The 12949-nt window shown below is 40.4% G+C and overlaps 1 protein-coding gene across 1 annotated transcript; it reads left to right on the forward strand.

Annotated features, from left to right (window-relative positions):
- Positions 1-1958: 1958 nt before the first annotated feature.
- On the forward strand, positions 1959-12704 carry LOC137544844 (keratin, type II cytoskeletal cochleal-like). Its single transcript, XM_068265936.1, has 9 exons — positions 1959-2393; positions 3772-3980; positions 5410-5470; positions 6484-6579; positions 6668-6832; positions 6922-7047; positions 10216-10436; positions 12125-12153; positions 12254-12704. Exons 1-9 carry the CDS (start codon positions 1959-1961, stop codon positions 12505-12507), a joined length of 1596 nt encoding a protein of 531 aa, XP_068122037.1. The 3' UTR covers positions 12508-12704.
- Positions 12705-12949: the final 245 nt, after the last annotated feature.

Raw genomic sequence — 12949 nt, forward strand, 5'->3', positions numbered from 1 at the left:
CCATGTAGAGTTAGGTCACTGCTAGCCTGGCTGTGGTGCAATTGGTTAGTGCGTCTGGCTGGTAACAGCAAGGTTACAGGTTCAATTCCATCCAGGCATGTCTTTTCCTTTTGCGTTCAACAGTTGTCCAAACAGAGCCAACAGAGCCCCAGATAGCCATGTAGAGTTAGGTCACAGCTAGCCTGGCTGTGGTGCAATTGGTTAGTGCGTCTGGCTGGTAACAGCAAGGTTACAGGTTCGATTCCATCCAGGCATGTCTTTTCCTTTTGCGTTCAACAGTTGTCCAAACAGAGCCAACAGAGCCCCAGATAGCCATGTAGAGTTAGGTCACAGCTAGCCTGGCTGTGGTGCAATTGGTTAGTGTGTCTGGCTGGTAACAGCAAGGTTTGATTCCATCCAGGCATGTCTTTTCCTTTTGCGTGCGCGCGCTGCGCCATTGAACCCCATGGGGTATTTTGCGTGCGTAAAACTTTACGCATGCAAAACTTTGTGCTCGGTGTTTGGACAACTGTTGAACTCAAAAGGAAAAGACATGCCTGGATGGAATTGAACCTGTAACCTTGCTGTTACCAGCCAGACACACTAACCAATTGCACCACAGCCAGGCTAGCTGTGACCTAACTCTACATGGCTATCTGGGGCTCTGTTGGCTCTGTTTGGACAACTGTTGAACGCAAAAGGAAAAGACATGCCTGGATGGAATCGAACCTGTAACCTTGCTGTTACCAGCCAGACGCACTAACCAATTGCACCACAGCCAGCCTAGCATTTAGCATTGTGAAACCATCCTCTGCTAGGCATGATTTCATTTTTGCACCTCACTCTATCGCATGGTCCAATCACAAAGCCCTGCACCCAGCATGTGTCTCATATGACTGTCTACAAGTAAGATTTAGGTTAGCAGTCTATTTACTGTGTGTTTGGTGGTATGGTGGTGAGCATAGCTGTCTTCCATGTGGTTGGCCTGGGTTTGATCCCTGGACATGTCATGAATGTGAGTATGGTTTTGAAGTACTACAGATCTCTGGAGAGAGAGAGAGAGAGAGAGAGAGAGAGAGAGAGAGGGAGGAGGAGGAGGAGGAGGAGGAGGAGGAGGAGGAGGAGGAGGAGGAGGAGGAGGAGGAGGAGGAGGAGGAGGAGGAGGAGGAGGAGGAGGAGGAGGAGGGGCTGGCTGGCTGGCTGGCTGGCTGGCTGGCTGGCTGGCTGGCTGGCTGGCTGGCTGGCTGGCTGGCTGGCTGGCTGGCTGGCTGGCTGTGCTATTCATTTTAGGCATCTAGAGGGATAGAAACCCTTACAAACCTGAAACAGTAAAATTTCGGTTGGAGACACGAAATTCGTCATTATGGGAGTGAAATTTCGATTACGAAATTGTAAATTACGATTTGAAAATTAATTACGAAATTACGAATTTGGGTCGTAATGTTAAATTTCGCATTCGTAATAAAAGCAGTTCGAAATTTCGAAAATTTCGGCTCATCTCTAGGTGGGAGGGATGGAGGGGCGCACTTTGGTGTCTCAGCCTTTGTTGCTTGAGGACCTTGCCCCGGCTCTGTATGGAAACAACTCTGTTTGTATGTATGAAAAACTGTAACTCAAGTGGTTTGTAAGTAGGGGTCTGTCTGTATTAGTAAATCAGTTCCTATGTATTTTTTAGTATTATTGCTATTTGTTCCTACTGTGCCTGATATACTGTACATAAACAATATGATACATTCCAGTAAGCACAGCCAATAACGTATGCATTATAGCTTTGACAATGCAGGCGTGTTGCTGGTCTGCCTTCTATAAAATCAAAGCGATGATGCCAGAAAACAAAACTTATGCTGTCATTGTCTTTTTACATGGCTGTTAACAGTCAGTTCAGGTATAAAAGCAGCATGAAAGTCCTCAGCAATCAGCAATTGACTGGAAGTTCCTCTGCATCTCCTGTGTAGCTCAGCATAGCGAGAAGACCAACCATGTCTCATCATCACTCTATCCTGGCCCACTCTGGACACAAGCACTTCAGTGCAGGTTCTGTATGCCTTCCCAAACATTCTGGATCACACAGCTTCTTCTCACACTCTTCTAAGCACTCCGAACATGGTCACAAAAGTCATCACTGCTTCAGCAGCAAGAGTGCCCATGATATTGGATCAAAGGGAAATAAGATATCAATGGGAAGCTTTCAACTTGGCCAAGGTGGACATGGTCATGGACATGGATCTGGACATGGCTTTGGTGGGCATTTTGGAGGATCACATGGTTCTAGTGGGATTACCCATGTCACTGTCAACCAGGGTCTTTTGGCTCCTCTCAATTTAGAGATAGACCCAAACATCCAAAGAGTTAGAACCGAGGAGAAAAATCAAATTAAAGGACTCAATAATAAGTTTGCCTCCTTCATTGACAAGGTGAGTATATTTACTTAATGCACAGTCTCCTTTTTAATGTGTTCTTCAGGGAATCATAATTTGCAGTTCAGTTGCCAAGTTCATCAAGTTTTTAAATATAAAAAAACCCCAAATATACCATATTTCATTCTCAAAGACAATAACATTGTATAATTGTGTATATTGGAAATCTATGTAAACTATTTTTGCCTATCTTTGTGCTATAGATATATTTACACAAATCCTTTTGTAAGGAGCTCTTAAAAATTACTTGTCCAATGATTAAGTCATGTTAGTTAAGGAGGTTAGTTGAGGAGGAACAACAGTGTGAAACAGGTTGTCTGCATGTGAGGTTGGTGTGGCTCTGTAAACTGTAACTGTAAACTAGCATCAAAAGTCAGGTTTAGTACATATCGTAAATACCTTCTGTTTTAAGAATGCAAATTACACTGAGTGTTGCCCCTATTCTTACCTAGTGGTTCTGGGTCACTCAAGCTGCTTGGGTATTCTGTTGGTCCAAGCCCTATCCCATAGAGCCATATCAATCCATACCATGCACTGATGAGGGCCAAAAGTCCAAAACAGGCTGTCTGCATGTTGGTTTGATGTGGTTCTGTAAAATGTATAAGCTATAGGCTTGCTATAAACCACCGGTGGTACTGGATGTAAGCCTGACTTCAGAGGCATAAAGAGATCATTTGTATTATAGTTGTGATGCATTGTGGGAAACTACACTTGCTCACTTAAAGCGGAACTATCATAAATACCTTCTGTTTTAAGAAGGGAAACCACACTAAGCATTGCTTTTTAGTAGGAGGGCTTTTCGGTCTCTTTTAGTCCCATTTTCCTAGTGGTTTTGGGTCACCCCAAGCTGCTTGGTTACTCTGTTGTACTGGTCCAAGCCCTATCATATAGATCCATAATAATCCCTGCCATGTACTGAGGAGGAACAACAGTGTGAAACAGGTTGTCTGCATGTGAGGTTGGTGTGGCTCTGTAAACTGTATAAGCTATAGGCTTGCTATACACCAGTGGTTCTGGATGTAAGCCTGGCTTCAGGGGCATAAAGAAATAATTTGCATATTTAGTAGTGATGCATTGCGTCATAGTAGCGGGGCTCTCTTTTAGTCCCCTATACTTTCCTAGTGGCTCTAGGCCACCCCCGGTGCTTAGGTATTCTGTGTAATAGTGTATGATACAATCTTTATACTGTATTTGCCCTTCAGTGGTTTCTTGAAGGTTTAATTTTGGGAAGCACACATTTCACTGACCTTTGTTTACCATATAATTTTTTACAGTAGTGACACTTTTCCTAGGAAACTTACATTACAAAACTAAAAAGAAATGTTAAAATGAAGAGAAAAACATCTGCAGTAATAAGGTTGTACATTTCTTTTAGGTGAGGTTTTTGGAGCAGCAGAACAAGATGCTGGAGACCAAGTGGGCTTTCCTACAGGAGCAGAAGACAGCCAAGTGCCAGATAGAACCTTTATTTGAGGCTTTTATTGGGAACCTCAGGAGACAACTGGATAGTCTGGAGGGTGAGAGTTCTCGTTTAGAGGCAGAAAAAAACAACATGGAAGAAATGATGGAAGAATTTAAGAGAAAGTAAGTTACTTTCAGTAAGAAATCATGACAAAACTTGCTAACTTGATAAAAAAGACAGAAAATGGGTTTAGTAGTATGTGATTGAGTTATATGGAATAAAATGATTATATGGAATATGTATAAGTAGTCCAGTTTCACTTCAAGCCTTCCATAAGGGTCCCTTTTATTGGTGGAGTGTTTCACCCTTGGCTATCACTGCATGGTTAAGTGCCTTTTGGTTCTCTCACCAGTTGACTGATGCCCATGTTGTGAAAGCCTGATAGGAGCATGGAGTCAACCTCCCTCTCGGTGTTATCCTATTATTAATATTTTATGGACAATAAATAAGGTTACAGACAATGACGCAAAATACACAAATACATGAATACAGGATTACACATCCCCGGAGAATGATTAGGAATGAGGCTAGCTCATGAAGTCAATGGAGTGGTGATCAAGTAGTCCAGCTAGTTTAGTCATTCAATGGGATAGGTGCATCAGTAGGAAAAAATAGGTAGGAGGGCCCTTCCCTAAGCCTTACAATCTAAAGGGGAAGGGGGGGATAGACACACTAGGTGGGGAAGATGCGAAGTTGCTTAGCAGTTGGGGTTTGTGCTTTGATGCTGGAAAGCCCTCGTCAAGTTTCTCCAGTTTGTGTAGCCTTTGGTCATAATAGGCAATAATCATCTGGTTCCTGGGGATACTTTGGTTGCAGCAGAGAAAAGCAAAAGCCCACACTCTTAGGGAGTGGGAGTACCACCTACGATTCAGTAAGTTAAATGTTCCTCCTAACATGTGAGGTAATACATGATGTCAGTAATACATACGTAATGCATGATTTCGTAATTCACCATGAAGAAAGCGTATTATATAAGCTCAGATTTCTATTAGATGATGTATAGTCTTTAATTAGCTGCTAAGGGGTTCTAAGAATCTCCAAGAACCCCCTTTATCGGTTTACCATTAAAAAGTATACAAAATTATATTTTTATTTAATCAGAGGGGAATGTGACCATCTCCAAACGGATACACCTCTGCAGACCATGGGCTCGATTCACAAAGCGGTGATAACTCAGTTATCACGCCTAAAAGACTTTAGGCATGATAAGCTTTGCACCGCGGAGTTAGCACCGATTTGTGCTCTTTATCGCGCGCAAAGTAATCGCGCAACTCCGCGCGCAGCGCCCATAGGGTTTAATGGGCGCATCGCCCGCACCGCACCGTGCTCCGCGCGATTGCGCGCACAAAACTTTGCGTGCGGAAAATTCGCGCAAGTTTCTTCTTATCATGCCTAAACTGAGTTTAGGCATGATAAAGGGATTTTCACTGGCGTGCAAACACTTTGCACCGCTTTGTGAATCAGGCCCCATGTGTTTTGTATTTTTTTTTTTCATTAAGAGCACAGAAACAAAGCATCATTGAGATAAAATGTGATACCTCTTGTTCATAGATATGAAGACGAGATGAATAAACGCACTGCTGCAGAGAATGAATTTGTCCTTCTGAAGAGGGTAAATGCTCATATTACCGAATATTTTTTATGCTACGATTATTACATTCTGCAGGATTTATCTGAATATTGGCTTATTGCTTTAATAAGGGGCACGTCTTAGGCCACCTCAACTTTTAACTTGGTTTTACTTTGTAAGGAGCACTGAAAGGGTTAAGCCTCAGTGTTTGCTATATGGAGAGCTGCCTTGGCAGAGCTCCTGCAGTCTATTCACAGTTGCTGATAAGAACTAAATAGACACTTTGATCTGGCTAAACAGACAAGGAACACAGAACAGTCACATTTTAAGCAACTATATGTGGAATAAAGACTTTTCAATGTGTGCTGTACAAGAGTTGGAATCCACTTAAAGAAAAGCATACAGTGAACATTTTCTCCTAGTTCAGGTGAATAATCAACATCTTTTCAATATCGATTGTTTGCCTTTTCTATTACCTCGAAACCTTACATATTAGACAATATTTCAGCAGCCAGCCATATCTAGTTCTATACGGCTCAGAGCAGTACAAAGCTATTAAAACGTTAAGGGCCTGTTTCCACTACACGCAGATTGGATGTAGAATGGATGCAGAAAAACTGACCCCAATGAAAGCCTATGGGCCTGTTTCCACTAAACACAATTTTTCTGAGGCAGATTTTCCCATAGGCATTCATTAGAGTAAGTTTTTCTGCATCCATTCTGCATTCAATCTGCGTGTAGTGGAAACTGGCCCTTAGCGCTAATACATATTATTACAAATAGTATCATCTTACTCAGTATCACCATTTAGAATAAAATAATAATATATTATTGGTAGCCTATTGAAACAACGCTGCAGCCAGAGCTGGCTAGACCTTCCCTGGTTGGCAGCTTATTCTAGCCAAGCAGTAGAAAATTTAATTCTTACTATTATTATTAATTATGCATATAGGTTTAAAATTTGTTTAGTGGTTGTGTGGTTTTGAATATGTTTTGTATCATGTTTCATTTAATCTGACTCTAAAACGGATTCCTCTATTTTATGTTACTTTTAGGATGTTGATGCTGCATTTATGAGCAAAGCTGAGCTACAAGCAAAGGCAGATGCCCTGACCGATGAAATCAATTTCTTGAGGACTTTGTATGATGCGGTAATGATTTACCTATTGCTAGTGGATTATTCTGTGATATACATTTTATTATCCAGTATCTCTAATTGGTGACTGATGCCATCTGCAGGAGATTGCTCAGCTGCAAGCTCAGATCTCTGACACCTCAGTCATCGTGTCCATGGACAACAGCCGAGACCTGGATCTGGACAGTATCATAGCTGAAGTGAGAGCTCAATATGAAGACATTGCCACCAGGAGCAGAGCTGAGGCTGAGGCCATGTACCAATCTAGGGTAAATTTTAAATGCAGCCTACTGAATGCTCTAACTACATATTATGAGGAGACAGTAAAAAGAGACTCATACATTATTTTCCTTTGTAGTTCGAAGACTTACGCATGGCAGCTGGTAGAAATGGAAGTGATCTGCAAAACAGCAAAAATGAGATTGCTGAACTCAACCGAACGATTCAGAAACTGAAAGGAGAAATAGAATGTGCTAAATCCCAGGTAACTATGCTTTTGATTTGTTAAATAACTAAAAGTGGAGTGGAATAATAATACATATAATAAGAATTAAAGTGGATCCGAGATAAACTTTTACTCATTGCATAATTGTGTTCCTTTCATATAGTTTATATGGTGTTCCTCAAGCCAAATACTTTTTATGTTTTGTTTTAATGCTTCCTATAAACTAAACAAGCCTCACCCACAGCTCCTCCAGTGCTTTGGCACTCTCAGACTTAGTAGCAAGGGCTTATAGGAGCTCAGTCTTGGCAGGAGGAGTATGAGGTTACTAGCCAGATATTTCAGAGGCAAAGGGAGAAGGAGAGGGTAGTGAAATTTTCACAGGCTGAGGGCTGGAGATGCAGATCAGCTTGCCTTTGTGTAATGAAGACAAGCAGAACATGGCTGCTCTCATTGTATCACAGGAATAAATAATCACATACTGTTAAAGCTGTTTGCAGCTAGATTTGCTGTGTAAACTAAACTTTAGTATGGCATGAAGAGAAAATTGGAGGCACTGAGCTTGCAAAAGATATACCTTTAATCCACGGTGGAAGGACACATCAGGGTGTACAGTGGGGGTGAGGGAGGCCTGACAGCTGTTTCGCTTTAGAACAAAGCTTCCTCAGAGGAATGATGTGTCCTTCCACCGTGGATTAAAGGTATATCTTTTGCAAGCTCAGTGCCTCCAATTTTCTCTTCATGCCATATCACAGTGCTTTGTTCTGAGGTGCACGTGCATGTTATGAATACAAAATCCGGTGAAGCGGACCTGTGCCTTGCTGTTGATGTCTAGTGCCAGTCTTTTCCTCTCATTGTTGTGTAAACTAAACTTTAGATACGATATATAGACAAGTTACTTGTTATAGTTAGTTTTTCATCTCGGATCCGCTTTAAGGAACTCAAGTCAGATATTTATTTAATTTCCACAGTTAATGACTTACATGTAAATCACTAATGTTTTTAAGTAACAATGTGTTTTTCTCTTAAAGGAATACTATCGATGTATGCATTTATTTTTAAATGCTGTATGTTGTAGCACACATTAGGACAAGTACTAGGAGCAATTTGATTCCTCACACAGCTGTTCCTCTCAGCTGTAAAATCATCCGTCAGTTTTGGCGTCAGTGTTGGATACAAAATGTATCTAATACTGAGCTCCCAGAAGGCTAGCCCATGTCTCTGCACAGGGGAGTTGCTATCAACTCCTCAGTTTATAGTTTAATTATCACCTTGCTGAAAGAATCTTATTGATATGGTGGTAAGGGGTTAAAGATTCTAGCAATGTGTGTTTATTATCTTTGCTTCTCTTGACTGATAAAGATACTAATAATGCTAATTGTAGACAGTGGTCTGCCCCTCTCAGCAGCTTGTAAAGTGGATGCAGCCTGGAGTGAATCACCTCAAGCAGGCAGCCAGTCTGAGTGTAAACACAGACTCATGGTCTAGCTAGTTATATTCCAGCAATATTCCAGCTCATTTAGTTACCTGTTACCACCTCAGATCAGCCTATTTCCTCAAGTCTGCTGCATGCTGTGAGTGACACAGTGAAATATATTTGTGAGCTGTGTGACAGAGTAACCAAGCAGCTCAGGGTGACCCAAACTACTATGAGCTGTGTGAGAAATGAATTTTTAAGCAGGGATAGCGAGAGAGAGACCTGGGTGAATAAATAAAGTGCCCCTAGCACTAGTGGTAATGTGTACACTAATATAGAGTATTAAAAAAAAGTCGTTTCAATCGATAGTATTCCTTTAAGAAAAAAATGAAATTTACAGATTTGGCTCACCCCCTTTTTTCCTCAGCAGCCAAACTCTTAACATGTGATCAGCCAGTGCCACATTGTGGTAAGCTGGAAAAATACCATATACTACCAGAGTTCTAACTGAAGAAGTATCTTATTACAATAAAACATGTGGGTTCAAAGCCACTTTAAGAGATCAGCATGACCAGAATTTTAGTAGACTTAAGGATAAAGAATTCTACTTCCACTGAAATTGATTATTTGATAGTCCTCCACCATTTGTATCTACTTTCCAAAATCTCTCAACTTTACTCTAAAGGTGGCCATACACCTTGGGTGCGTGGCGGTAATGTTGAGCGACATCGGAACGATGAACGCAATGAAACCCCCAGCACTGTACTCCCTAATGCTAAATGTGCCCCCTGCACACTATACATTACCTGTCCACATTTGCCACTGGCTCCAGGCTCCGTCCTCCATCCAAACATGCGCCCCACATAGTTGCTGGCCATTGTTCATTAAACATTTTTTTTAAAAAAAACTCCCAACTGAAAACCGTCATTCTGCGTGAAAAAAAAGGAAGTTTGGTATCAATGAAAAAAATTGAAAAATATCACTTAAAAAATTCTTAATAGCGTTTATACACCAGAAAAAGAAAACTATTATCTAAAAAATACACTTACTTTTTAACTATAGATCAATTTCTTAGTTTGTGTTTTATATGTCACTGGAGCACAAAGGTCTTGAGATGTTTACAGTATAACAATATTCTTCTGATTTGTAACCTACACATTATAATATTTTTCACATCTGTACAAATCTTGGGCTACCTGCCATTCATTCTAGGCATTGTTATATGCAGAAAGAAGGCTTACTAGAGATCATCAATACCAGCCTAAAAGAGATATAATGTTCTGCGGCATTGTCAATGGAGCTCTTGCATCCCATACTGCCCAGCATGACCTCTGACCTGAAGTCAGCTGGCCAGTTGCTTTTGCTGACCTTAGTGTCCTGATTCGCTAACATGGTCGCAGTGGCAAATTCCTTCTCTACTGACCAGCTTCAGGTCAGAGGTCATGGTGAGCATTATGGGATGGAAGTTTGCTCCTAACAAACCTACGCCATGGTGAATTCCATCTCTTCTGCCTTATAGTCAGTAGCTTGTAGTAATTCTTATGACCACAACTCTTCTTGGTTTTTCTACATTCTGTTATATCTCCTGAAATATTTGCATGTATAAATGCAATAACATTTATTATGGTGAAATACTACATTGGTGATTTGCAGAATAATTATTGAATCTATGTAGACTTACCTGGGAAAGGAGCCCAGTGCTCGTTCACAGTTGGACTAGTCAAAGCACCAATCAATGTAATTGCAGATTTTATGTTATCAACTTGTTATAAGTAGTTTTTATATTTCCCTAGCGGGCTTCATTGGAGGCCGCCATTAGAGAAGCTGAGGCAAATGGTGAAGCTGCTATTCAGGATGCCAAGCATAAACTGGCTGAATTGGAAGGTGCCCTTCAGAAGGCCAAGCAGGACATGGCTCGCCAACTGAAAGAATACCAGGAGCTGATGAATGTCAAACTGGCCCTGGACATTGAGATTGCCACCTACAAGAAGATGCTGGAGGGAGAAGAGGGCAGGTAAATATACCATATGTGCCTTGACATCTAAACAAACAGTCACATGTAAATAAAGGTCACACGCATTACTATTGTAAAACAATATTTATCATGTATTGAACCACACAAATCAGTGGGTTGAGTTTTCTAACCAATGTTGACCAAACAGCTACCAATTTTTTGTAATATTTACCATTGTTTCTCATATTAACTCATTTTGACCATGGAGGGGGGGGGGGGGAGGGGGAGGGTTGGGTTAGTTGTCATCAGCAGCGTGCAATATTATTTTAACACCTTTACTCTGGCATTTTACTCGTGATTAGTTAATCTCTGCATAAGAGACCCAGGTTGCTGCTGTTACTTACTGGGTGCGCTGACAATATTCATGGAAGTACTACCTTATCTAACTCAAGCTAAGACAGATTTTCGAATACATACATGTTTCAGGGTAGGTTTACTTTACACCCATTCTTAAAAATCATCTCATTAATTATTTCTCCTTATCTGTTTATCTCATCATTTATCTCTCCTTATCTGTCTTAACTTGTGATGTATCTGTTAATCCACAATCAGTGCAAGAGGCTTCTTCCCTGGAAAGCTTTAAGAAAAGGCTATAAACTAACCTCTTCTCCCGAGCCTTTGAGACTGCAGAATACAGGGTCATAGCGCTTTGAGTCCCAGGAAGAAAAATGCTATAAAAATATCATTATTATTATTATTATTATTATTATTATCTAGTGGTTTACAGTATCTCTTCTTATCTGTTTTACATATAAAAGACTGAAGTTTTGAATCAGGATGATACCATTAAACTTTTGTCTTTTACTCATGACTAACACGGTGCTATACTCCATTCTCACATATGCAGTTATAATCAGAGAGATACTTCATGAGTTAAACCAGATTTCTGAAACAAGATTTTTTCCCAGCATAGCTCCGTCCCCTTCATCCTCCATTATAGTGTAGCTAATACAAAAAAAAAGCTATAATAATCAGCATTGGGTTAAAGAAAAATGCTTAACAACAGCCCTCAACTCGGCAAAGGTTTTCTTTTGCTTTACCTAATCCGTCAGTGGTAAAAAGGCCACTGAGAAGTGTTTTCCACACATTCCTGGTTGTCAAAGCATCCCTACATCTAGGTCAACAAACAAAGTATTGACATCCGAGCTCATATGCAATTATCTTTTTCTCCTGAGTTTTCTTCTAGGCAATATGTTCACAGCTTGCCAATAAAATGCTTTTTAAACCACCAGACAAAATTATTTTGATAGTACTTTTTTAAATACTTTTGGTACTTTTTCAATTGCAAAGTGCTGAAAAGTTATTTTAAACAGAAACTTAAAATAAAAATCTTCTAAGACAAAAGTCAGGAGAAAATGTTTTCTCCTAAGTTTTCTCTTTGGTGATATTTTCACAACTTATTTATAAAATGTCTTTTAAGCCACCAACAAGCAAGAGAATACTTTATACACCTACTTTTTGGTATTTTTTTCAAGTACTGTAAAGTTATTTTAAACACAAGATGAAAAATTATCTCCTATGAGAAGACTTAGGAAAAAAGGTGAATTGGTTCAGGTCCACAGACTGCAGCTAGGGTAAATGCATTTCTTCTCTGAGTTTAGGCCTGGGAAATAAAACTGTTCCCAAATAAACATACTCATGTACTACTCAATAAATATAAATGTTAACAAGCTATTGTTTTCTTTCAGAATGGCTTCAGATGGCAATGTAAATATCTGTAAGTTAAACAAACAAATCTTGCATTTTTTTAATTTTTTGTATACAAGGCAGGAATGAGTTTTTCACTATTTTGCTCTTGGTTTTATCCTTGTGTACAGCTGTTCTGCACTCCAGCACTGGGGGGAAACATCACTCCGGAGGACATCACCAAGGAGGCCATCATCATGGAAGCCTTCACCATGGAGGTCATCACCACGTAGGGCATGAGCATGGAGGAAATCACTTTGGAGGACATCACCATGGAGGACATCAGCAGCATCATAACACAGGCAGATTCAGCTCCAGCCAACACCAGGGACATGGCCATGTTTTCACAAGCAAGCACCACTCTAGCCATGGACACCACTGCTAGAACGGGAATATAATTCTGCAGCATTTCCCGGCAAGCAGCCATGAAATGCCACTGCTTTGCTACAATATTTTACTACATTGCTCTTTTGCCACGCATAGCTTGCATAGATAGCTTCATGAGTGTATTACTTTTGCTCGTAGATAAGATTATACTGAACACTTTATGCTGCTTGCCAATAAACTGCTGTGTTTACACAATCATGCATATTCAATGACTCTATAAACATAAAGATCTATTATCATATTTCTATGAAACAGGGATCTCTAACTCCAGTCCTCAAGGGCTGAGACCCTCTCACATTTTAAGCACAGTTCAAATTAATTCATAGGATTGAATGAGGAAAGGTGTGGTTTATCAAGTATAACACATTTCTCCATTGCTCAGTCCATCCTAAACAATGGCATGGTCATGACCCTCGAAGGCTGGAGTTCAACAGCTGTCT

The sequence above is a fragment of the Hyperolius riggenbachi genome, chromosome 2 (assembly GCF_040937935.1).
Source record: "Hyperolius riggenbachi isolate aHypRig1 chromosome 2, aHypRig1.pri, whole genome shotgun sequence".
Lineage (NCBI taxonomy): Eukaryota > Metazoa > Chordata > Amphibia > Anura > Hyperoliidae > Hyperolius > Hyperolius riggenbachi.